This window comes from Anas acuta, chromosome 1 (genome assembly GCF_963932015.1).
Source record: "Anas acuta chromosome 1, bAnaAcu1.1, whole genome shotgun sequence".
NCBI lineage: Eukaryota > Metazoa > Chordata > Aves > Anseriformes > Anatidae > Anas > Anas acuta.
Window position 1 is genome coordinate 31,961,514 of NC_088979.1, and position 24,564 is coordinate 31,986,077.

Consider the following 24,564-nt stretch of genomic DNA (forward strand, 5'->3'; position numbering starts at 1 on the left):
GAATAGACTGACCTTTACTTTTATTTGCTGCACAGTTTATTAGCTTGCTTTAGTTTGAAGATTAGTATTTTACTGTACATTACAAGAGCTTGGAACAAAGAACTAAAACTGAAATAACTGTTATGATACAATTTTGCCAAAACTGGGAGAACTTGGAAGAGCAAAAATTCAACACTAAGATTTATCCAGACACTGAAACAGGAAACAAGCCTTTGTGGTAAATACTAATGTGTTGATGCAATTCAGAAATACATGTAGAATAGCCACGTGTGTGCTACTTTAAAATCATGACTTCTGGTGACATCATAAACCATAAGTTGAAAGAATCTCGACACAATTGCATTTGGAGTACATAAATACATTTGCTGGTTATCTCTGATTTTTCAAAAAATAAATAAATAACTAGATAAATCAGTGCATCCTGCATCAATCAGATTTCAAGCATTTTGATGTCAACTGTCTACAGAAGTTTCATTTCACAGATTAATTATCATCAAATGGTGAATATGCATATGACAAAATAGCATACCAAAGAAAAACGTTATGCAACAGTTATTTGAAAGTTACAGTGAAAACTATAAATAAACATTTAGGTAATCCTTTAAAAATTCAATACAGAAGATTTCATTAAAACCGAACAAGTACTAAATTTTACCTTTTCTGGATTGTAATATAAAGATTTCAAAGTGGTAAACAAGGGTGGGCAGCCTTTACTGAAGTTAACCCTCAGGAACTTATCCATTAGTTCTCTAAATTTTTCACCTAGAAACAAAAGTGTATTTGGTTATATGTCAGTGATTGCAAGTGTCATATAAATATAAGCACTAATTGGTGTACAATTCTGGATAACAGAGTAACTGAAAAACTGCAGTTAAGGGTTTTCATCTCCCCTGTTATTTAAGAATAGGTTGCAAATATGCCCTGGATTAAAAAAAAAAAGATCAGAAAATAAAATGCTTGACTTTCTAGTGTTTAGGAGACTGCTGTCTAGAAGACATGGTAACAGTCTTCAAACCTGCAAAAGCTTCAAAAGAGGGAAAGGATTATCTGGTGGCTACCCAGGACGTAGCAAGGGGTATTTAAATAACCACTGAAGAAAATTATACTGAGAGTTATACTGTTAAGTCTAACCAAGGAGTGGATTACCTTGGAGATCTTTCAAAAGCTCCATCATGGAAGTTTTTATGATATAGTTAGATAAATGTGTGCCAGGAATAGTGCATATAAAAGTTATCCATGCTTTGAGGAAGAAGAATGGATTAAATGAACCCTCTTCCTCTCCTGGAGTCTTTTTTTAGTCTCTGTACAGCAACTTCTACCACCTGTGTACATGGGGGTCCACAAGGTAACTAGAAGCACATGCTTTATTACAGGTGAATTAATTAAAACTTGTTTTATCACACTACAGGAAACTGCCCTCCAACAAAAAAATCTGTTTCTTCTGTTGCATTATTCTAATTTATATTCTTGGTGGAAAAATTGTAACTTTAAGCTTAGACAATGAAGCTTCAATTTCTATTAAGTATGTGCTTATTTACAGAAAGCAGAACAGCTTTGAAAAAGCCTTAGAAACACACAAAACAATGAAGCACCCACCTATGACAAAGCCAAGCTCAGGGTCCTCTAACAGATGTGCCAGAGTCCTGGCCACGTGAGCAGTGAATCTATAGCAACGTCAACAAATCTAAAACTGGATTGCCAGACTTTATTCCCTGATCAGACTGAAAATTAACTATCCTACCCAGCCTCCAAAAAGGTGGTTTCCAGGAAGATGAAGGACCTGGTCTGTATCAATTAAAGGGTTACTGAGTTGGAGTGCCTGGCAAGGTCTGGAAAGGACTGTCCAATTAATGAGAGCCTGCAGTTTTGAGCACTCCACACCAATTCTGGATGAACAAGTGCTGGCTGCAAGCAACTGGTCACTGGCCACTCAGGGACAGCAACCTCATTTAACCAAAAATTCTACCCTCTTGAAATTTGCAAATGTAATTCTACAACAGTTTGTTTCTACATCTCAACATTCTCATTATTAACTTTAGCCAACGAGATTTCTCACCTGCTCAATTTATAAACATGAGTCATTTGGGAAACCAATCTATCAGATGATTTTCCACAGGATGTCTTATTCATCCTGACTGATACAAGCTTACTGGATTAACAGAAACACAAGTTTTAAATCAGGGAAATTCTTATTTATGAAACCTGCTGAAGGTAATTTACAGGGAGATTTTACTCAACTGATTTAAAAATGAATTATTTTGCTTTCATTTAAAGTTCGGTATTGCAGGAACAACTAATCCTTACTACCGAAGTTATTTCTATTTAAATGACCATTAGCTGTAAGACTACACTGTCAGATGTGAAGATAACTCAGAGCAAAACATATAGTGAAAAAGGTCAACAACAGAACACTATTAATAAAGATATGCAAAATCATTTTGCAGGGTACTTGTTTGCTATGTATTAGTGCTTTTACTTTATAACAGAAGAAAGACAATTACTTGTCACGTAGCTTTTTAAACCTAGTTTAATGGTCTTAAAAATTTGTCTCTGTGTCTTCCAAAAAAATAAAATGCCTGGGATTAAGTAAGGCACAAACGCTAATTTAAAGGCTAAATTTCTTATGAAGTCATTCGTCTTGTGATGGCACACAGAAGTGTATGCACATTCAGACTCCTGAGCAACAACAGACAAGTACAAGTGTACTAGTCGTGCTCTGTAGTATTTAGAAGGTATGACATAGGCAACGATCAGTAAATGAACCAAACTAAAAGCTAACCTTAAGAAATTGAAAACATCAGCAGATACCATGGTAATTTACAGCTGAATTTAGAAATATCATGGCAGCCAAAACCCAAGTAGTGTAGTTTTCTACTGGAGTTATGGCACTTAAATATATTCTGAGCGTACGTTTTTAAGGCTTTTACTATTTTGTAAAGTTTCGTCTCTTGTATTTTGGAAAAGCAGTTTTCTGTTTTAAAAATATGTGTATTCCCTCCATATTTGAGGATGTTTGTGCACTGTACTTCAGTACAACTTGTAAAAGGACAAAGTCACTGAAAAGAACTTAGTCATAAAATTAGAAATAAAACAACTCATGCTGCACACCTGCTTTTTGTTTCTATTATTAAATTTTCAGCGCTAAATCCATGGATTTTGGCTTTAACAGTTCTAGATAAAAATGCTGCACACCAGTTTATAAACAGATTCATAAAAAAATGGTCTTTTCTGATACATCACCAGTATACAAACTGTTAGGGAATTCTTCGGCCGTATGCTATCCAATTGTTATAAGCATATTTTAGAACTGGTTTTAGTGGTTATAAATTAGAGTATAGGATATTTCATATGTATATGCATGTATACATGGACATATGCCCCGGCTACCTTCAGTGTACTATATTCCCTCCCTTAAAACTGATGACTTTTAACCAGCATGATGACAAAGAAACATGGACAATAATCTCCCCCCAAGTTTGGACACCATTCTGTAGTGTAGTTTTATCAATGAAGACACCATTATACAGTTGGTACCACCATATTAGAGTGCATGAACTTGTCTATCAAATCCTAAAACATGAATAATTTCATCTATTCCAGGAAAAATAGATTTGTCTAATTTGTGTACATGTATAAATACCTATTAAAAGCACATTTAGCAGCCTGATAAAAAATTGAGAAAAAAAAGAGCTATTATGGAACAGATATGCAACTTGTTACCTGAAACAAAGTTTAAAGGTAATCTTCTAGGTGAAACTGCTCTGGGATGCCTTTTACTAACTTCTTCATAAATCTGAAGCCTCTCTTCTAAAGTGCCTATTATCAGTAAATATAATAGATATAAGTAACAGATAAAAATCTATTCTTCTAAAGGTTTTAAAATGTTGAGAATTGTTAAATTTCTTACACAGTTTGGACTTCGAACAATTTTAACATTTCAAGTTAATTTTTTCCAATTCATCACAAACATTGTGAAACAGTGTATTGAAAACGCTAAGATGTAAGTACCAATATTAATCACTGTAAAGGTGAACTTCTAAAAGAAAATTATCTTTCAAGTTCAATGGAAAAGTACCAGCATTTTTCTTTTAATTTAATTCTGTGCAGACCCATTCATACAGTAGTTTGACACTGATAGCTTCAAATAACTGTTTTTCGCTACGCAACTGTTTCAGACATCTATAAATCAGAAAAAAAGTATTTCTAAATTGTAGGTATACAAATGGCAAACTATACAAGTATGCCTTTATTTTAAGTCCTTGGTGACAGCAAACTTAGGGCACAACACTGCCAGTGGCACAAGAGTTGTTGATACCTTAACATTTAAATAGCTTTATTTTTGTTAAAGATTTTCTTCCCACTCCTCCCCTTTCCCCCATAATATGCTTTGGAGCTCCAATGTGGTTAGAATTTAAATAGAAGTAATCTGTTGTTTTGAAATGCCATTTTTATGTAACTAGGATTGATTTTGCTTATGTATTTTCAAATTCATCAAGCAATTTAAATCAAACTGAATGTACAGATCAAGCCTACGGCACAACGTATTTTCAATAAATATTTCTAGTTTCTTTTCTAAGAAAAATAATTTATCTTGTCTCTGAGCTCTGATATTGGGGAAGGGGGGGGAAATGTTACCCAGTGGCTCCAAGAGATGTGCAGTTCTAATAGTTACACTAAAATAATGTTTGATTGGAACTAAAGCATATAAAAAGCCTAATTGAAGTCACAAGTTGGAGCTCCAGAACTTACCATGGGGGAGGAAATAGTCCTAAGAACACCTAAAAAATAAAGTAGCATTATTAGTTTTATAAATTAGTACAGTTTTCTCTTCATAGAATTTTAATATGTCAAATAATCTACTGTATTGGTTCCTTGTTAAGAAATATACATTTATACGAACACATTTTTTCAAGCAGAATAATCAAAATCTTGGACAATTTATGTTGAGATACTAATCATGATCTTTAACTCTACAGATATACCAAGAAAAACATTCAAATGGCAACGTTAGTCTCTGTATAAATGCAAACAGAATCATCTTAATTCCCCAATCACAAGGCGTATTTCCAAACATTAAACCCAAACTGTAAAACTTTCTAGAAGCTGGTTGAGAAATATAATTCAGATCTGTATCTACAAATAATATCCTGGTGGGCTTATGATTTATGATGTCATCAGAATTACTCCAATAAAGCTTCCACTAATTAGCGAACTGTGAAATACAAGGAATGTATTCCAGTGTTCAAGTAGACACTTAGTGAAGTTGCTATTGCAAAGTATTTGGTATAATAAACATGTTTGCAATGTTGTAGGGCTGTTTGTGGGGTTTTTTTTGTTTGTTTGTTTTAAATCCAATTGTGGTATTTTTCTGGAAAGATAGAACAGCAGTAACATGACCTAGCATCGGAAAAAAAAACAAACGTTTCATCACATTTATCAGCCTTTCCTCCAAAGAACAGTCAGCTTCTAAAAAAAGTTACGTATCTTTACAAGTAAGTCTGAATTAGACGTTTATTTCCCTACATGACCATGGAAAGAGGTGCCGCCTAAACAAGTTTCAGAATGACAATTCTGTTTTCTGGTGTATAATAATACTCTGCCAATCAGGTTGATAGAAACAAACTGCAGTTTGGTTTCCAAGTTCATGCATTGAAAGGAAAGGTTCTTCAAGCAAGCACACACACCAACAAATACCAGCTTTAGCTCCAATAATAAAAACACTTGCTGCTGATGCTTCACGCATACAAGTTTTTCAGTGGACAATTTAAAAATGGATAAACACAACTATATCATATTCAAGATTGAACAGTACATAATTTTATGCTGAGCAAACTTTTTAATCTAAAACTGTAGTATACCGAACAGTTTTAAGCATATCCTGTATCATACTTATTTCCAATGCATATCTTAACTTACTAGGTTGTAGGGACTTTTCCAAGCCTTCATAATAATACCAGTTTTCTGCATTGCGCTCAATTAATTCTTTGTATACTTCACCAGCTTCTTTTAGTCTTCCCAACTTCAACAACATTTCGCCTAAAAACAATGCAATAAAGAACTATGAATTATATGAGAAAACACGTAACTGGGCAGTGAAGTTCACAGAATAGATATATAAAATTGGGTTCAGTCATATGTAGATATTGATAAAGAGGCTTTTTACAAAGGCAATTACTGTATATTACATTTGCTTCTTGAAGTTACCATAGCTCAGCACAATTTGGAGCATTCATTACCTGGGAAAAATAGTATTATTTTTATGTCTTTGCATGCATATATTTAAACCAGCTATTGGGATTATTGCAAAGAAACAACGAACACTTCCTTCCAGAGCTGTGTAATATTGTGCTCAGCAATAAAAACTATGGGGAAGGCTTTAGGGGCAAACGGTCATTGCTTGGAGACTTGCTGGGTATCAGTCTGTTTCTGGGAAGCAGTGAGTGTTTGCCTTTTGTATTATTATTTCTTCCTCTTCCCTTAAGTTGTCTTTATCTCAACCTGTAAGTTTTTCCACTTTTTCTCTACCTATATATATATTCTCTCCTGCCTGATATGGGGGGCTGCAAGGCAAGGGGGTGAACGAGCAGCTTTGTGGTACTGAGCTGCTGAGCAGGGTCAACCCAGCGCAACTGCACAAGCAAAGAGCAGATGAAGAATATATGCTATGTTACACTACATGACTGTGTATTCAGAACTCAGTTCTTCAAACCCAGAGAGCACTGTGGGTTGTTTTTAAATGAAAAAAGTCAACTTCAGTACTCACTGAGGGCAGGTAATACAGATAAATGGACTAGAAAGCTTAAGAAGGAAACAACAATTTGATACTTGGAATCAGTGTTTGTACTACAAACACCATGTTCTTCATTAGATTAAAACTGGGTTATATTAGTTTTTATTTATGAAAAGCTAATGGTGTATACACTAATATAATCACCTCTGAGATCTCCTCTGTTCCTCTGTCAACCCAAGTTAAGCTACCCACATCCACTATCCACTTTAATAGCACAAGTTATTGAGCCCAAAATCGTAAATATTGTGTTACCAATTCCCCTACATTCATTGTCTCAAATCATTTAAAGATTTCACATTTCTTCTTTTAACACTTTACCACATCTGAGAGCCTGTAGCAAAAGTTTAGAACAAAATTGGCTGAGGAAAGAAGGATGACTTACCTTTGATTTCTTCTACTATTAATTTATCACATATTTGCTTTTCATATGTTTCTATATGTTCTAAAGACTCTTGAAATAGATCTGCCTCTCTCATCACTTGATTTTGATATAGAATCAGTTCACTATATTCATAATCTATTTTATTTGGAGGAATCTAGGGGGGAAAAAAAGCAATAGATTAGTGAACTTATGCCATCTACCTATACTTCTGCTTTATACAATATTATAGAATACAGGATTGAGTAAATGGAAAGTAGCAAGTCTATTCACATACCCACCCAAGCATCCAAAATTGTAAAGCTCCCAATATTCCCAATCAAATTGAATTCACTCAGGATATCCAATGTTAGAGAACAGTTTCAGAAATTCCTGTATTTCACTTTTCTCTATCACTGTGGCCAGGTAATTAAAAACAGAATCCTTGCCTTCCCTCGTACAATTCAATTAGGTTTGCAGAGATGTCCGTAATCTCATTCCTTCTGAAGGACTCAGGTACTCCACAATCATTTTGACCTAAGTGTGGTAGCAGGCTGCTGGGATATCACAATACTGCATTTCAATACACCAAAAATTCGGGATCAAACTCTTTCCAAAGAGCAACAAACTGCCTTAACACTGGCCACAGCTTGACAACTGGGATTTTTCCAGCCAGAAAATCTGCACTATTTCTCTCTAACCAAATACTCTGTACTAGACTCCAATCCCCTTGAAAGTACAGTGCACAAGCAATGCAAAGAGTGTTTTCAAACAACATAATTCTTGAGGTCTGCTGCCAGTAGCATGGAAAATTATCAGCAGGCTATGGTAGAACTAGTATGCCATCCAACTTTCCACTGATACATCGGCCACTGAAATAGGATGACATATTGAAATGCGTTCCCTTCTAGGGAAAACTCCTTCAAGTGTACTCAGGCAGTGAAAAGTCTTCCCAGAGTCATCACAATCATTTTATTGCAAGGGCTCTTCCCTACTATACACAGAAGCCACTTGAACCACAAATAAACTGCAAAAATTGCAGAGACCAAATACAGGAGCTATGGACAAGGCCCAGTAGATCTATACAACAGTTGACGATAATGAAATTGTAGAAGACAGGACAGTTACAGTCTAAATGTGTTTTTTTTTTCTGTAATAAAAATAGAAAAGAGGCAGCTGAGCTTGATAAATGGTTACTGATTTTCTTTCCCATGACACTACATACTCTGTTTCTTCCTGAGCAAGCAACACTTGTAAGTCACACTGGTCACCAAATGGTTGACTATTACTTTGCTGTTCCCTGGGTAAAGCTTTTCCGCTGTCTTCTTGAAAGAACCAAGTCACATAATAAACAATAACAAAGACATTAACTAGTTAAAATTAACATTCATATTAAAAGAATATTGTTCTCAATTACTACGTCCAGCTATTCTCTAAGTACAGATCCATTTTGAGATTTGACATTCCTGTTCACATACCCCTTGAATTTTCAGAGGCAGCTTTTACAGTATTGTATATTTTTAAGAAGGAAGATTCCCTTGTTGAAAGAAATACTCTGAAACACACCGTAAGTAAATAACACATAAAGAAGTGTGTATTTGACAACAAATATCAGTTTGGGGGCTGAAAGTAACAGCACTCAAATGCTGTTTTTTTTTTTGTATTTATTTTTAATTGTTGAAGAAGCAAACGATGGCTAATGGAACAAACAAGATCAGACCATGTACGTCCTCGAGTCAGCAGCTAGCAAGATATACTTGATTAAGAGAAGAGTAGGGTATTTCCTCCATCTGCATTTCCATTTCTGTTGCTACCTTGGCTCAATTTTATCCATATTAAACATCAGAAATTGCTAACAAAAACGTTGTTCCCTGGAAAGCATTAACTGCTTCACAGACCTGACACATGCAACAGGAGTTAAGCCCTCAAGCGTGCGTTCCTGCTTCGCATTACTGCAACACCAGAGAACCGAAGCTGCTAAGCACCATTTCAATTCCTCTTTTTCCTTCGTTTTCTTTCTGTAAATATTGTCCCTTTCTATGCAATGCACTTATGCTTAAGTTTCTCAAGTAGGACAGCTTTTTGACATCTCATGAATTATTTGTAGGCCTTCAAAATACACAGAAATTACCCCAACAACCTTAAAAAATAACCGAGGACAAGAAGCAGATGCCAGTTAACCTTTTTTGGCCTGGCAGGACTGACATAAAAGAAATGGTAAAATGCCAAAGAGTCATACGAACTCTCTCTTGCATATAGGGCAAATCCAAGATGCTGTGCTTGCTGTCACTCTTGGAGCAATTTTAAAAGTACTTTTGGAAAAGCTCCTTTCTAGAGAGAATTTAGAAATCTAATCAGGTTAATGATCACTTACACATGCAATTCATCAGAAGACAAACAGCTTGTGTTCAAACAGTACCTGATCGGAATAATTAGGTTGTCTTAAAAATAACAGACTCCATAAAAAGCCTCCCCACACACCATTGTAATTGCTGCACATCTTTACTCTTCCCTCCCCCCAGAAGCGTTTTTACGTCTTGTACATGAGATGTCCAACTTTCTCTTCAACTCAGTACAGCTGTTTCAGAAGAAATTTCTTCTCCTGGACCACAAGAAGAATCAATTTTACAACTGTAGATGCCCTGGCATAATTGTCACTGGAAGAATGTGACAAGATGCAGCCAAAACATACCTAAGAGCAGAACCCCAAAACTCCAGAGGCTTTCTGTCCATATCTGTAATTGTGGGCCTGATGCAGAAATTAGGAATAAAATAAAAATTAAGAATAAAAATTTTGCTCTGGAAAAGAAGAAAGGAAAAATGGGACATGCAACAGTAAAACAAATTGCGTAATTGTTTTACACCTCGGTTCCTAAAACTCCGATTCTGAGCTGACTCTTAAATCATCTGATTTAATTTGTACAGCACAGGCTGTCATATTTCCTGCAGTGATTTCTGCATTCAACCTCATAACCTGTTTCTGACTGAAATATTGTGCATCTGGCTAATTTACAGCTTCCAGATGGCAGGCAGCATTGATCTAGATCTTGAAAGACTAGGAGACAGAAAATTCACCATTCCCAACGATAACTCAACCATTAGAATAAAACTGTCAGTGGCAAAAAGTGATGTAGCATTTCAATTTGTTGTTCAGTTTCCAGCTATTACTTGTCCTTGTTTCTCCTTTCTAAGCAATCTTCTTAGCTATCATTCTTCCCCAAAATAAGTATTTAAACTGTACTAGAATCACTTTTTCTTTTCCCGCTTGCAGGAAACAAATGGAATCTCCACCTTTCACTAAACAGCATTTTCTCCAGTCCTGTATTCTTTCCATGTTGATTTTTTTTTCTATTTTTTTTAAAAAAAGGATAATCAGAAAATCTTGATCTCTCAGTAATCAGTGCTCTATAGAGAAAATTGCCCGTTTCTTCTCAGAAATAGGGGTCTTTTCTGCTTTTCACCCAGAAGCCTGCCCCGAGGGACAATTTTACAGTAAGCTAAACCCATCTAACCGCAGCCTGGATCAGAGGCAGCTCACTTCCCTCTATTATTCCCCTTCCTTTCCCCTCTCACCTCACAGTTGTTCAGTTCAGCCAATCAATCCTCCAAAACAGTGATTATATTTCTGTCACTTGGGCTTCCTGAGCCAGCCCTCCGGGAGCCGAGCAGTGCTGCCCAAGGAAGCAGTGGGAGCACACAGGACATCACATTGTTGCTTCTGGCAACAGCTCTAGTTGAGTTAGCTCGGTTATTGTGTAATACTACACCTTAACATACCTACAATCACTAAAACGTCAGCTCCTTGATCTTTTTCTTAGTTTTTACCGCTTGGTTTTGGCTGTGTTAATTCACATCTGAATGGACAGAGCTGCCTGAGTAATCCAAGTGAATGATAGTGATCACCCTACAGTGCCATTATTTACCACTTATTATGACAGCAGCATTTTACAGAACATTTTATGCTTCTTTGTTCATTCATCAAAAAGGGTAAACGCTTTGAAGCCTAATACAAGTTACCATAAAACTCTCCAAAAGCATCAGCTTGCTCAGGATTCCCATTTACTAGTGACTTGGAAACCCTTGAGTTTTTCAACCCTTCCTTTTAAACACTGAATACCACCACCATTTTTATCAAAGTGACATGCAATATTCCATCAAGTCATAAGAGTTCATCTATTAAGTTTGAGTGAATACAAACTACAAGAAGGGAGATTTGGCAAGTAAAGCAAGCAAGAAGTACAGCTCCTCAGATTCAGGAATAGACTGGGCTCAACCATTTTAAGCACGAAACTTAAGTATCCAGGGACTGCACAAACAGCACATTTGGGAACTACTGTGGAAGAGTCAAAACATGGCAAAATTGAACTGTGATTTTCCTCATGCTATCCCGACCGTTCTGGACCCAAAACAATGTTCACTTCCAGCAGCTGCACTGTGTGAGCCCGCACATCTCAGTGAGCTCGTAGAGCAAAGCACAAGGCACAAAACTTTATTTGAAAGATAAGTGGAAACTCATGTAGTCATCTTTATTTTTAATGTTTTTTTGGGGGAAGTCACAATACCTTACATAACTTCACCTACCGATTTCAGAAAAGAAGAAAGGCTTGTCCTAACTGTTTTTCTATACATTCACGTAGTCTAACACTCATGGTATATTTCTCTCCTCAAGTGCTTAAACAGCTTTTCTGTTGTTTCCCTGTCATCAGTATAATGCTGAGCAACAGCTGAACAGTTCACGTTGTTTGTATCATTCAAGCACAAACCCTTGTCTTACGGAAATTTCCCAAATGTTTCCAGTCTTACTAAAAAATGGCATCAGAGCCAGAGAACTTCTCAGAATTTATTTATTTATTTTTAAAGACTGTGGTAACTTCAACAGATTCAACTGATTTAACATTTATCTACGGCAGATGGTATTTGAATCTGTCTCACTAGACTGAAGAGTGTATCACCGTGACTGCCCCCAGACAAGCATATTCACACACAATCTTTTAGAGAAGACAACAACATGAGCAGTATCACTTCCATTCTCTCCAACGAGCCAACACAACTGTTAAGCCCTCCAGGTCCTTAAGAGAGCCTCACTTTCTTACAGTCCATCATTTGCAGCATCCCATCTATTATGTATAATTTCTAATTACAACATCAAACTCAGCTAGGGCTCTGCTGATTCATGCAAGAACCATAACTTTGGCCATCAAAAACTCATAAGAGATGGCCCAGTTTATTGGTTTTGGCTTTCAAGCTATGCATCCCTGGCTTACAATGTCTTATATTATCTTATATTTGACTACATTATACACAATCAAGACACAAACACTCTTAGCAACTACTAACTTTCTTTTCCCAAGTTATTCCACTTCTGGCAGCATGACAGCAACTCAAATGCAATTATCTTAGACAAGATACAACATTTTTGTTCAAAAAAACAAAAACATATTCACCATCTGTAGATCAGGCAATATTTTAGTACCTGCGCATGATATTTCCAGCACATCTACCAAGTTGTAGACCCCTGTAAACATGTTTTTTCTTCCTATGTTAGAGAATATTTAATTCATCCACCGTTATGTTAATCCAGACTTCATAACTCCAAGTTACCAATAACAGAAGTGAATGGTATCTCTTTAAAAAAAATGTTATACTTGGGGATTTTAGTATGGTATCATTTGATGTATTCCAACAAGTTTCAGTAACACCAGATCTTCTCAAATGTAAGAATTTCTAACTCAGCTTTCATGCAGCTCTGACACCAAGCACTGATTTTAAGTGAATAATATATAGATGCATACAAAATTAAGTTTATTTTCATGTTCTTTGTAGAGGTGTAACGATACCCATATTATGGTAGGAGATGGTAAGAGGGCATATATGCACAAATCCAATATTAAACAGTATTTTCTGAAGTTTTAACTACTGTAAAGGGAAAGCATCATCACCGGTTTTCTCTTAGCTAAAAGTCTCACAGACTTCAAGTTACTCAGTTATTCCACATCGGTCTACCCTTACTTCTTCAACCCTAACAGCTTATTGCCAGGGAACAAGTGATCCTGTATAATTTGCATCAGCTGCTAGCTCCTCAAAGAGATTTCCAGGAGCTAAATGTTCATAGAAGAAAACTCCACAAATAACAAATGTCTTCCTCATTAGTTCTTCCTAATTATGAAGAATTAATTCTTCAGACTGTCTCTTATACCCAAAGTGTTGTTTTTTTTTTTTTAGAATAGGATGTCTTACCTGTTGGGTTTTCCTAAACTCTTCAAGTAGTTTTAAGGCCATATCATAATCTTTAAGTAAATGGTATGCAATTGCATATCCAATCCAGGAAGCCCGTTGTGTGGGGCGCAGCTGAAGTAGCTGGTATCTTGTCTCCTTGAGTAAAAGGAAAGCCATTTAAAAAAAAAAAGGATGTTAAGAGTTACTACATCATTACCATGGTCTATCACCACTACAGCTAACAATTTAAAAGATCTTTGAAAAGCTCTGAACTAGACTATTTTTTAAATTCTAGCAGCATATGGAAAAGAAGCATGTTTCTGTCATAGAAGTTTAGAGTCTAAATATAGGAGTTATGGTACAATGCACAAAAATCTAAAAGAGCAGTGCTACTCCACTCATGCCCAGGCACAAGGTCTGGATACTTACACTGCTGCAGTGCTTCTCTGACCTCCCTTCCTTAGCCAAACCACATCTCGGTTATCTGTTTCTCTTCCCTGAGCAAATTCTACACGTTCGGTCAAGTAGATCAACTGATGTGGAAACCCACAACCCAGCCCTCTACTTCAGATGGAAGAGGACGAAAAAAAGCAACACTTCTCCCTTTGGCAGCCAAATCAGTTCAGCTATTTCGAAACCACTGACTCAGTTCTTACACAAATTTGAAGTTTTTATTTGTGATAAAATCTCTACTGGGACTCAAGAAAGCAATCTGCATGGGGCAAAAGTTTCCCATATCCTCAGTAAAACCTAGGGTGTGGAGATGTTTTGGGTTTGGGCTTTTTTTTTTTGGTTGGTTGTTTTTGTTACTTTTGGTGGAGGGAGCAATCACTATTTAATAAAGCCCTCAGGATATATTCAAAGCACTTCCAGCAGTGACGCATCTCACAACTTTCCATAAAAACATGTCATATAACACGCCATTATCCATATTTGAAATTGTTCTTGAGACAATGTAAGTAGTACTAATTTCTATAGACTTTCAGAGGAAACTTGGATTATTTTTTTTGGTGTTTGCAAAAGCACTTCTTATAGGATAGGCATCTCTAATCCAATAAGCCCTACTAAAACCCTGCAAGTCATAACAAAGAAAAAATTCCTCACAAAACCAGAAGAGCTATTTTGTTTCTTTGCTCGCTTTTACGACACAATCTAACAACGCTCAGTTTTATGAGAATGTATTTCTAACAAAGAACGCCCTCAGTACATGCAACCAAAACCTTGTTTGCAATACTACACAATAACGCAAGTACTCTCACTTGCTAAGCTTTAAGCCTTATCCTTTTTATATTCAGTATTTTAATGAAAAATCAATTCACAGCTAGAATTTTAAAAAGGTGATTCACTAATCAAATTTTAATAGAATAATCTTACTTCTGGGATCTGCTCCCAATATTATATGGAGCTCTGCTGCAATTCATTTTCATACTTTCCAAAACAATGGTCCAAAACACTTTCTAGTTTGAAATGTCAAAACCAAGTAGTAACCGAATTACTACCAATAAAAGAAATAATAGCAGAACGTAACAAGAGAATACTAACAGTAGTAAAGAGGAGTTTAAATAGAATACTTACTCTATATCCTTCTAAATCCCTCATCTGGATCTGCAACAGAGAGAGATCTCTCAAGATCTGTAGATTATCCTTATCTAGCTTGAGCGCATTCCGGTAACACTTGATGGCTTCATCATACTTCTTATCAGAACGCTGCAAGAGACCATAGACGTGCCAACCTAATACAAGTTAAGGAAGACACATCCACGATTTTCACAAAGTAATTTTTTGTGTTGCAGGGCATTTGTGTTACAGACCAAATAACTTGATGGCGTCCTTGAAGACCGTCACCCTTCTCAGACTAAAAACTTAAAAAAAGATTCAAAGCCTGAATGATGCAGTAGAGTTATTCCTAGAGATGCATTGCTTAAAGTACACTGCTGTGACTACAATAGGCATTTTTATCCCTAGAAGTGACTCATTCTAAACAATACAATTGGTGTATGAGTTCTACCTTACCCCACCTGCCTATCTGCAACCTCAACTAGTCTCCAGATTTTACAGGAAGGGACAAATAGAGCTACCTTTCATTTACTGATAAAAGGAAATCTTAACATTTCTGGGCACTAAATGCCTTTGTCGGATTCTCAGCATCTCAGACTCCCATCATAGTGTGTCTTTGCACATTTCAATAGATTTCTCTGCCAAGCATCTTTTTTTTTTTTTCCTGAACTGTGAAAAGATTTTGAATTCAAAGCATGAAACCAACAGGTGTCATAGCAACACATCACACTGTGTGTTTACATCTGTCTCCTGGAGCTATATTAAAAGTATATTGTGTCAAGTCATATTTCTATTTGCTACTTCAGGTTACCAGCAGCTCGCTGAGGCAGTATCTTCCACAGCAGTAATTCTGCACTACTTGATTTTCAAATCAAAGGTGACTCAAAAGTTCTGTCCTGAGGCTCTCCCGTGTGCCTCTGAAGCAGCTAAGCCCAACAAATCCTGGGAAAAGGTATATGCATCCTGCCCCCGCTTGCAGTTCCGGCCTTGTGAGCTATCTGTGCCAACAGCAAAAAAAATTTATCAGTTCTTATTCTGCTGAATTGAAACAGAAGCAAGTGTTCCCTCCGAAGTTACAAGCATTTTGAAACAGCTAAGTGGAGAAGGCATAGGAAAAAAAAAAAAAAAAAAAAAAAGGTGCTTTAACCTGCTCAAATTAATAAAAGAAACTGAAAGAGAACATCCTCCTTTCTTAGAAAGCCTCAAGTGCTGGAGTGGGTTCTAGACAACAAGACAGAAAGCAGGTTGGAAGAACAAAGGGGAAGACTTCAACTGAAAGAAAAATATGGTAAGAATTCAGAGTCTGAGGGAAGCTTCGATTACACAAGAGCCCCTGGTTTATGTTTCTTCTGGAACACCAGTCACTTCAGATGAATGGTACAAGAACTTCCCATACCGCTCTGAGACTGCTAGCAGAGCTGCTGCTGCTGCCATAAGGATGTCAGACTCCACCGAGGGGGATGGGATTTGGAAACAGTTCCTGAAGTCGGTCTGACTCTGCTGCTGCTTTCTGTAAATCCTGCTTTGCCTATTTGTGTTCAAGTACTGGGGACATGAATCAGAGTTAAATGCAGCACCTTCAAATTGTAGCCTCGTGAAGCGCTGATAATTTTGATCCCTGCCTACAGCAAGACTGTTGAGTCCAAAATAATTTGTTCTTACTTGGACTAAGATACGATGCTTCGAGCAATTTATTGTGCATCGTTACTGTTCCCAGATCCAACTGGTAATCTGTTTTAATCCCTCATAAATCACGCTCTTCATCAAGCAATCACAGAAATCAAGGCACAGCTCCTTGGGAACCAAAGTCTGTACAACGGCAGACTCCAAGCACAGTATGACAGCTGGTACAAGCCAATAAAGCACAACACTACCACTTCATTATACAGCACACAGCTCTGGCCAGTCTTGAACGTGTTCCTGAAGTGTCCTGAAAGCCTAACGTGCCACCTACTGAAACTGCACACTGAAATAAGTGCAGAGCCTTGATTCAAATTACATTTAAAAAGGCTCAGAGCTTATTTGTACATCAACAAGAGAACGTCTACATTTCTGAGTAGTTTTAGTTGCCATTTTTCCCCAAACCTCAGTGGAGAAACTACTTGAACCTGCAGAAGAATTAAAGTTTTCTTCTCTTAATCCTTAAACTAACGAGGACATTAAGGTGACCGGCTGTACTTCAATCATCCTCTATCGCGTGCTATTTTAAAAGCACAGACGACTTTTACCCCTTATTGCAAGAAAACAATACACAGATATATTGCAACTCGTCTAGGTTGGTAGAGACCTCCAAGATCACCTCGTCCAACCTCTGACCTAGCTCTAACAAGTCCACCACTAAACCACATCCCTAAGCTCTACATCTAAATGTCTTTTAAAGACCTCCAGGGGTGGTGACTCAACCACTTCCCTGGGTAAAAGAAACCTTTGTTAAGGAACTCAGCCTCAGATCCAAGTTCCCCAAGGGCAAGAATACATCTTTTTCTCCTGACACTCCCCACACACACCAGAGCCCCACCAGCAGGAGAATCAGCTATTTGGGCAGTGACATTGTGATCGTCAGCTGCTCTCACAGCATGGTAATAAAAAGATGTTTGCTATTCCTTAAGAACATCAAAAGATGACAACCAAAATACCGTGACAAACCTTCGATGCCTGGTCTGAATTCATTATGCAGCAAACCTCTGCTCAGTAGAAAAGTAATTCTGCAGACAGATGACTTGCTCGAGGCTTATGAGAGGATTCACCGAGAGCTACAACAACACACTTGAATGTAAGAAGTAGCAACTTCTTGCTTTGTCAGTGCTGGTTTTAGGGATGCAGCAAAAAAAAGAAAAGGACTTCTGTGCCTAGGAGGACTCAGATAAGTTTACACTTTTATCTGAATGCAGAATACAAAAAATAATCCTTGTAGTCACCTTACAGTAAGATGAGTCAGTTAAACAGTGAGAAATCCAGTAAAATTCACTACAAAACAAACATTTTTTTAAACTTATCTGGGAAGCATCTCTTTGACCACTCCATGCAACCCAAACTAAACTGGAAAAAATACCAACTCTTCTAGTGAGCCCTCCAGCATTGGAGAGGAAGGATTCTAGACAATTTTAAGAGTCCCACAAACAATAATTAGGGTTGCTGATAAATATATCATTCCGGAGTGGGATTTAAGGGTAGAGATTAGTCTATCCAAACTTGCCCAGATTCTTTCACTCCTCTATTTAAGCTGTAAGACTTCTTACACAAATCAAAATTGCTTTGGTATTTCTTACCTATTTAGCCTTTAGATCAGGAAGGAGCAAGTTACATTTGATTCTTCAACACTATCTCACTAGAAACTCTAATGTCCTCCATATGCTTAGAGTCTTTTTGTTTGTTGTCTTTTTGTTTGCCTTTTTTATTTTTTTGTGATGGGGGGTTTTTTGATCTGCAACCACAAGCTCCCTGGAGGTTTACCATAGGCATAAACAGAAATCCCTTTGTGTTAGCCAGATAGCAATCAAAAAGTGTTTCTTTCAACCATGATACCCTGGAAGATTTTTTTTTTTTGGATGGTAAAAAAAAACAAAACAAAACAAGATTTAATGGGAAACTTGCCCCTGAATAGACTTGACGTGCACATAGAACACATAAGGCAAATTTAAAGTAGGCTCCTACCTGTGGCACAACAAACAAAAGCTCTTGGGTAGCTGACATATTTCACAGGTATAGACTTTTGGGAGACAAGCTTAGAAGACAATGGTAATCACCAATGACCTAAACAACTATTTAAAATTTAGTAGCAAAATAGATATTTTCATAGCACCTCCAGGCAGCATTTCTTATACCCAAGTAACAAAAAGGAAAACTTTAGGAAAGGGCCAGATTTCACACGCTGTGCTTATTTTCTGCAGAAAGTAAGCATCACAAATGGTCTTTTTGTAAGAGACTTAAATGTGAAAGGCATTTTACTTTTCTTAAAGATTCTATAAAACTGTAGAAAGTAAAAAAGTATTTTTTTTCAAGTATGTGATTACAAATTAATATTCATGATATGCGCTTCATTTCAGATTTCTATATACAGACCACGTTATGTATTTCAAAAGTATGGGTTGATGCAGCAATAAGATGATACACATACACACAAATGAGAACACATCAAAAAAAGATCAGGTTTTATATTACAAAGGATACAGACGTGACTCTTTACATCATTACGAAGTCCTTTACGAACAAACTCATATGCTTCTTCCTTCTTCCCTAAACAGTTCAAGGTCAGTCCTTTCATAGCGAGCGTTTCTGTAAGAAATATCATATACTTATGTTTCTCACTTCCCATATGCCAGTTTTCACAATGCAGATATCCTTTGAAGTTGTTACACAGTAAAAGTTCCCCACTAAATGATAAATTTAGATCAGAATAGCTGCCTAACACAGCTGAAGATTGTTATACGGAGGCATTTCCTTTCTTGAAACTGGTCTTAAAAGACCTTCGCAGAGCATCATACAGATGGGATGAACATGGACAACACAAGCTTTGGTTAAATCTATTTTTTCATTCATAAGTGAGTTCTCAATAAGCTGAAACAATTTTATAGGGCTCAGCTTTATGTATTAAAGTTCCAGGTAGGCAGAACATGAAAGAAATTTATTAGGTTGTGTCACACCATAAGAAAAAAAATCTGTCACAGTCAGTTCCTTTATTGAAGGTTGCTTTCAAAACGTTAGTTAAAAAGACCTTATTTCCTGCTACAGTACTTTGGGGGTAAAAGACCTCAAAGTAGTAGGATTTTGAGAGGCAGAAGATTCCAAATAATGTGCTTGCATGACTATTGCTTCTGTTCTTCCTGCAGTCAAGTAACACTGTGGGAAACAAGCTGCATGTAAGCATGCACTGTGCCTGAAAGCTCATCCAGATTCATGGGTGGGTTCTTTTTTGTTGTTGTTTTGCCTGCTGAATAAGAGACTGTTTATTTTTACCCACTGCCAGAAGATTATTAGTCTCATTTTCAACATTGTATTCAGTTTGTCCTCTAACTACAACCTTTTCCCCCTGTGTTAATGGAAAGGGCCCACGACCTCAAGGTCTGTTACAATGCCTGCTTGAACTTTAATTGATAGACCTGTCTCTAACAGTTTTCTTTAAGAGTACACCTAAAGTGAATGACAACCCCAAATAAACCCTTTCGTTTTGTTTTTAAGCCACCCTACATCCAAACTGTGAGAACACGAAGCCAGAATGATACCCTCACAGCACACCAGGAAGCTTGAAAGAGAATATCGCCACTGCATGAAGGAGGGCAAGCTACTCCTACCTTCCCATACCAGGGACGTAACCGTCCAGCCCTAGCGATCCATCTGTTTGTCACCTTCTCACTAAATTTTTCTAATTCTTTATCTCTGAAGCTAAGTGTGACAACAGTGCAGCTTCCCATCAGATCATTTCACTGGCTTAGTTCTGCTTCAGCTGTTCATTCCAGGCTCTGCTCCCAAGCTTCAAAGCCACTAGTGGCTCAGAGCCCAAGTAGTATGCGGACTGCCAAGGCAGCTAGCTGTCCTGGAAAAGTTTAAGACAGCTAGAGCAGAAAAGACATGGAAACGTGTAGTGAGAGGTTATAAAAACACAAGTGTTAGTAGAGGTAAGTGATTAGGGCACAGGCCACTCTAATTTTGAAGCAATTAAAAAAAAATGTACTTCTAACTCTAGGAAAGTAATGAAGACAACCAAGAAGGAGCAGGCACTGATGAAAGGAAGATTAGTCAAACATTTTGCCAAGATTTGATGAAGTCAGAAAGCAAAATAGTTTTGACACAGTACATGCACACTCAGAACGTTAGGCTGCCTGACGAGCAGACCAAAAAAAAAATGCACTGAATCAAAAGAAGTATTCCCTGAGCCGTGCAACAGAAATGCTGTAACGCACTGGGACTAGGGTGTCCTATTGATGGTTCAGTTCTGAGAGATGTAAATAAAACCAACATTTTCCTGCCAAGTTTCCTGGGATATTTATCAGAACAGGCCAGTCCTAGCACCAAGTAGCAATGTATAAGATATCCATTTGAGAAAAAAAGTCAAGATTTTTAATTCTCTGGCAGAATACCTTCATGTAATGTTCAAAAGAAGGGATGGTTTGCTATTAAAAACCACACTAGCACTCTGACCTGGAAAACTAGAAAGGAAACTTTAATTGGAAACTTCAATGAAGCGTGCTTCTACTATACCTTTTGATCTTCCCACCACAAAAAGTGTTTCTGACTAAGAGCTAGTGGGGACATTTGGTGTGAATGCACTACAACTGAAGACGCAGAGTGTTATTCAGCCACAAGGACAGAATTATGCTCACTGACAGGCTCCATTCTTTCTCAATAGTATTGAATAGACTGACAATCCATTTAAACTCATGACAAAAAAGAAAATGTTGAGCTCCACAGTTACCTCCATGTTCAGCAAATTTGGGATTAGAGAGTATCATCTTGCAGAACTTGAGTCCATTTTTGTACTGTTTCTGTTCATAGCATTTCTGAAAAAGAAAAAAAAAGAATTACAACTACCAAAATGCATTTTAAAACAGTATGTTAACATGGTAGTAGAAACGCATTAGTAATTTCCGTAATCAGGTCAGTAGCAAGCTGCAGCTGAATATGACTGTTCACATTACATTGCCTTTTCCTCCAGCATTCAGCTCAGTATCTGCCTTCATTCACATGCAGCCGGTGCTTTGCCTCATGGTCTCCACTGAAGCTGAACTGTTGGGACCAAGTTGGCCACTCCTTTTCAACAGAAACAGGAAAGGCAGGTAGCAGTGTTTTGAGAACTTTTGCACTGAAGTATAAAAATGGCAAGCCAAGTTAGATAACTTGACTCCACAGAACTTCTGAGAAGAGTCACCATGAAAAAAAAACAACAAATGCTTCTTTCAACATCCCATTTTTGCTAGCGGCCTCCAGATTAACAACTTGAAGAGAAGACTTTGGTTGTCACGGATGTAGGCTTTGGGGAGAGAAAGAGAAACCTTCAAGTAGGATAGACCTGTTGTAGCCTCAAAAGAAATACATATACAGATAATTTACCTGGGCATTAAAAAACTAATCAGTAGCTGGAACAGTACAGCTAAAAGCTACTTTTAAATTTATTTCAGATACCATTTACCTAATGATCATGTGAATTGACAAATAATGCTGCTCCACTGGGGAAAAATTAAGAAAAAAAAAAGTACAAGTGAACTTTATTCCCTCCTCTTCTTTGCAAGACATTAGCTCATGCTAATAAGCCAGTTAGATTGTAGTCATCTGGATCATTACAGCTGATCACTTTAAAACAAAGTACATAAGCCAGTTAAGGCACGCTTTTATCTGTAAGCATTAAAGTGATTTATGGTCAGCTAAATATGTCCCTTTTTTTTTTTTTTTTTTTAAATTAAGGAAACGGCTTAACTTGGCACCATTCAGCTCACAAGGTGTGTTGTCCTGCTCCAATTCAGATGGTTATTTCAAGGAGAAACGATGCAGTTCCGGTCATATACTTTGATCTTAGACTGTCTCTAACAGATCTCTTCCACTTGATCAATCTTCGAGGACAGGGGTAAAAATCTCTATTAAGGAAACGTGGTGTGTGGTGACTCCTTTACAGCTGTAATGCATCACGTTGCTTCTCAGGGCACAGGCAACACGGAAACATGCCCATGCTCACTTTGGGGTTATTAGCTACGGTGGCAAAGCACAAATCCTCCCCAAGCCCATGGGAAAAGGCTTAGCTGCAGACGGCTTTTAGTTACTTGTCTGAAACTCAGGACATGTGTAGTTAACCATGATTAACTGGAGACTAAATCACAGAATAATTTTGGTTGGCAGGAACCTTTGGAGGTCACCTAAATCACCCCTCAAGACAAAAAGGGCCAGCCTTGACATTGGATTAGGCTGCTCTGCCTGGCTGACTTCTGGCAGGATGGTCAAGGGGTTCCGTCAGGGGCAAGTAATTATAATGGGGCAATTAACACTTAAACACCAAGAGCAAAAAGGCTTGGAGATTTTTCTCAACAAAGAACTAGTTTCCATGCCCTTATCTGAAATCACCCAGGTTGCAACAAGCCTTGGAGTCCCATCTCAGGGACTGGGGAATCCCCCCATTAATCTGTTTTCTTTTCTCAACATAATATGTTTAGTATCATTTTTAAAGAGCCATAAGAAAATACTAACAATGCTTTAGGTATGCTTTCTAGGTTTATTCACGTGTTCCTGAAGAAGTAACAGAACAGTGAGCACTCATCCGTGACTCTACAACTCGTAAAACACTGAGTAAAACTTCAAATATATCATAATGACCAATACACATTTGAGTCAAGGGTGCTCTTAAGACAGATGAACTGCCTGAAGAAATCGTATCAACTATCCTTGTTCTGATATTTTTTTCCTCAAGTTCAGTCTCAGGTCTAGAACAAGAGCTGAAGCTACATAATCCCAGCCTTCTTATGGTATGGGCCTCGCTGGTTAGCCAAAAGGTGACTTCCCAGCACCCCCACCCCTAAATAAATACACGTATGTGTTTGTAAATAAGCTATAAATTGATGGCTATAGATGGCTATGTGTAGATTCATGCCAATAACAGAAAGGACCTCACTCAGCAATGCAGGTTATTAACGCTCACCATCAACGTCTACACCAAAACGCCTGGAGACTTGGTCACATCGACAAGCCCAGGGTGTTGCAGCACCCCAAGAATTGCTTTTGAGCTCCCTCCTCTCACAGCACGAGCGAGCACGCAGGGCTCCACCTGCAGTTCACTTACAGGAGGCAGGACCTGAGGGCGATGCCGTCTCACCTGGTGGGGTCCATAGGTGAGAAACCTGATGTCTCCATGAGGATTCAAGTTCTGTGCTTGTCAGGACAAATACGGCTGTGTTCATTAGGATCCCTCCCACTGAATTAAGTCCTTCAGTACATCAAAAGCTCAAATGAATATGCTGTGGGTTTAGTTTTTTCATTTGTTTTTAGAAAGAGCCTGATCTGCTGCACTTAACGTGAGGCTTCCCGTCACCCTTCCACAGCCATTATTTCCTGCTAAAAACTAAAGCCAGATCACAAATGTGTGATCCCCTGAAACCTCAAAGGGAGGTTCTGGCAAGGCCAAAACACTATCCAGAGCTTCTGCTACCAGATGTTTGCCAGAGAAGGTAACATCCTTCCAAGAACATCTCATCCTGGATTATTCTCTTCTTCAACACTACCTCAGAGATGTAATCCACTTGCAGGGTTTGCTACACAACCACACCAGACATTGCTCCAGATGCTTCCAGCTACGTACGGGTGCCTCTGACCGCAGGTCAAATGGCACAGCACCCTGGAGGTAACCACAATTAAAAAAAAAAAAAAGTATTGGGAAAAAGAAAAAAAACAGTCTTGTATTGGGAAAACAGATCGGTTTTTAACATCCTGGAGTTTAATACACAGATCAGCAATTTCACAGCTGAAGAACATCTCGTTCTGCTCCTCAGACACTAGCACATGCTCCTGAGAGCCATCTATCAGAAATAAAACCTCAACTGGATAATCAAAGAGAGACTGCAGTTGCTCTGATTCCCCTCCTTACTCCGTGTCCCAAGGGCCCCAAACACCCCGAAGAGATGTGGTATTATTTCAGATGCCGTTTTCAAGTGACAACCAAATAAAG

At 37.7% G+C, this 24,564-nt stretch overlaps 1 protein-coding gene across 1 annotated transcript in view; it reads right to left on the bottom strand.

The window, feature by feature from the left end:
* The window catches only part of NAA16 (N-alpha-acetyltransferase 16, NatA auxiliary subunit), a 62,293-nt gene that overhangs the window by 30,362 nt on the left and 7,367 nt on the right, over positions 1-24,564 (bottom strand). Inside the window, exons 2-9 of the mRNA XM_068675507.1 lie at positions 21,334-21,418; positions 19,092-19,196; positions 14,940-15,097; positions 13,386-13,520; positions 7,173-7,326; positions 5,917-6,036; positions 3,721-3,816; positions 656-762 (exon numbers count right to left, since the gene is read on the bottom strand). Coding sequence (XP_068531608.1) covers positions 656-762; positions 3,721-3,816; positions 5,917-6,036; positions 7,173-7,326; positions 13,386-13,520; positions 14,940-15,097; positions 19,092-19,196; positions 21,334-21,418 — 960 coding nt within the window. The remainder of the gene's footprint in view (positions 1-655; positions 763-3,720; positions 3,817-5,916; positions 6,037-7,172; positions 7,327-13,385; positions 13,521-14,939; positions 15,098-19,091; positions 19,197-21,333; positions 21,419-24,564) is intronic.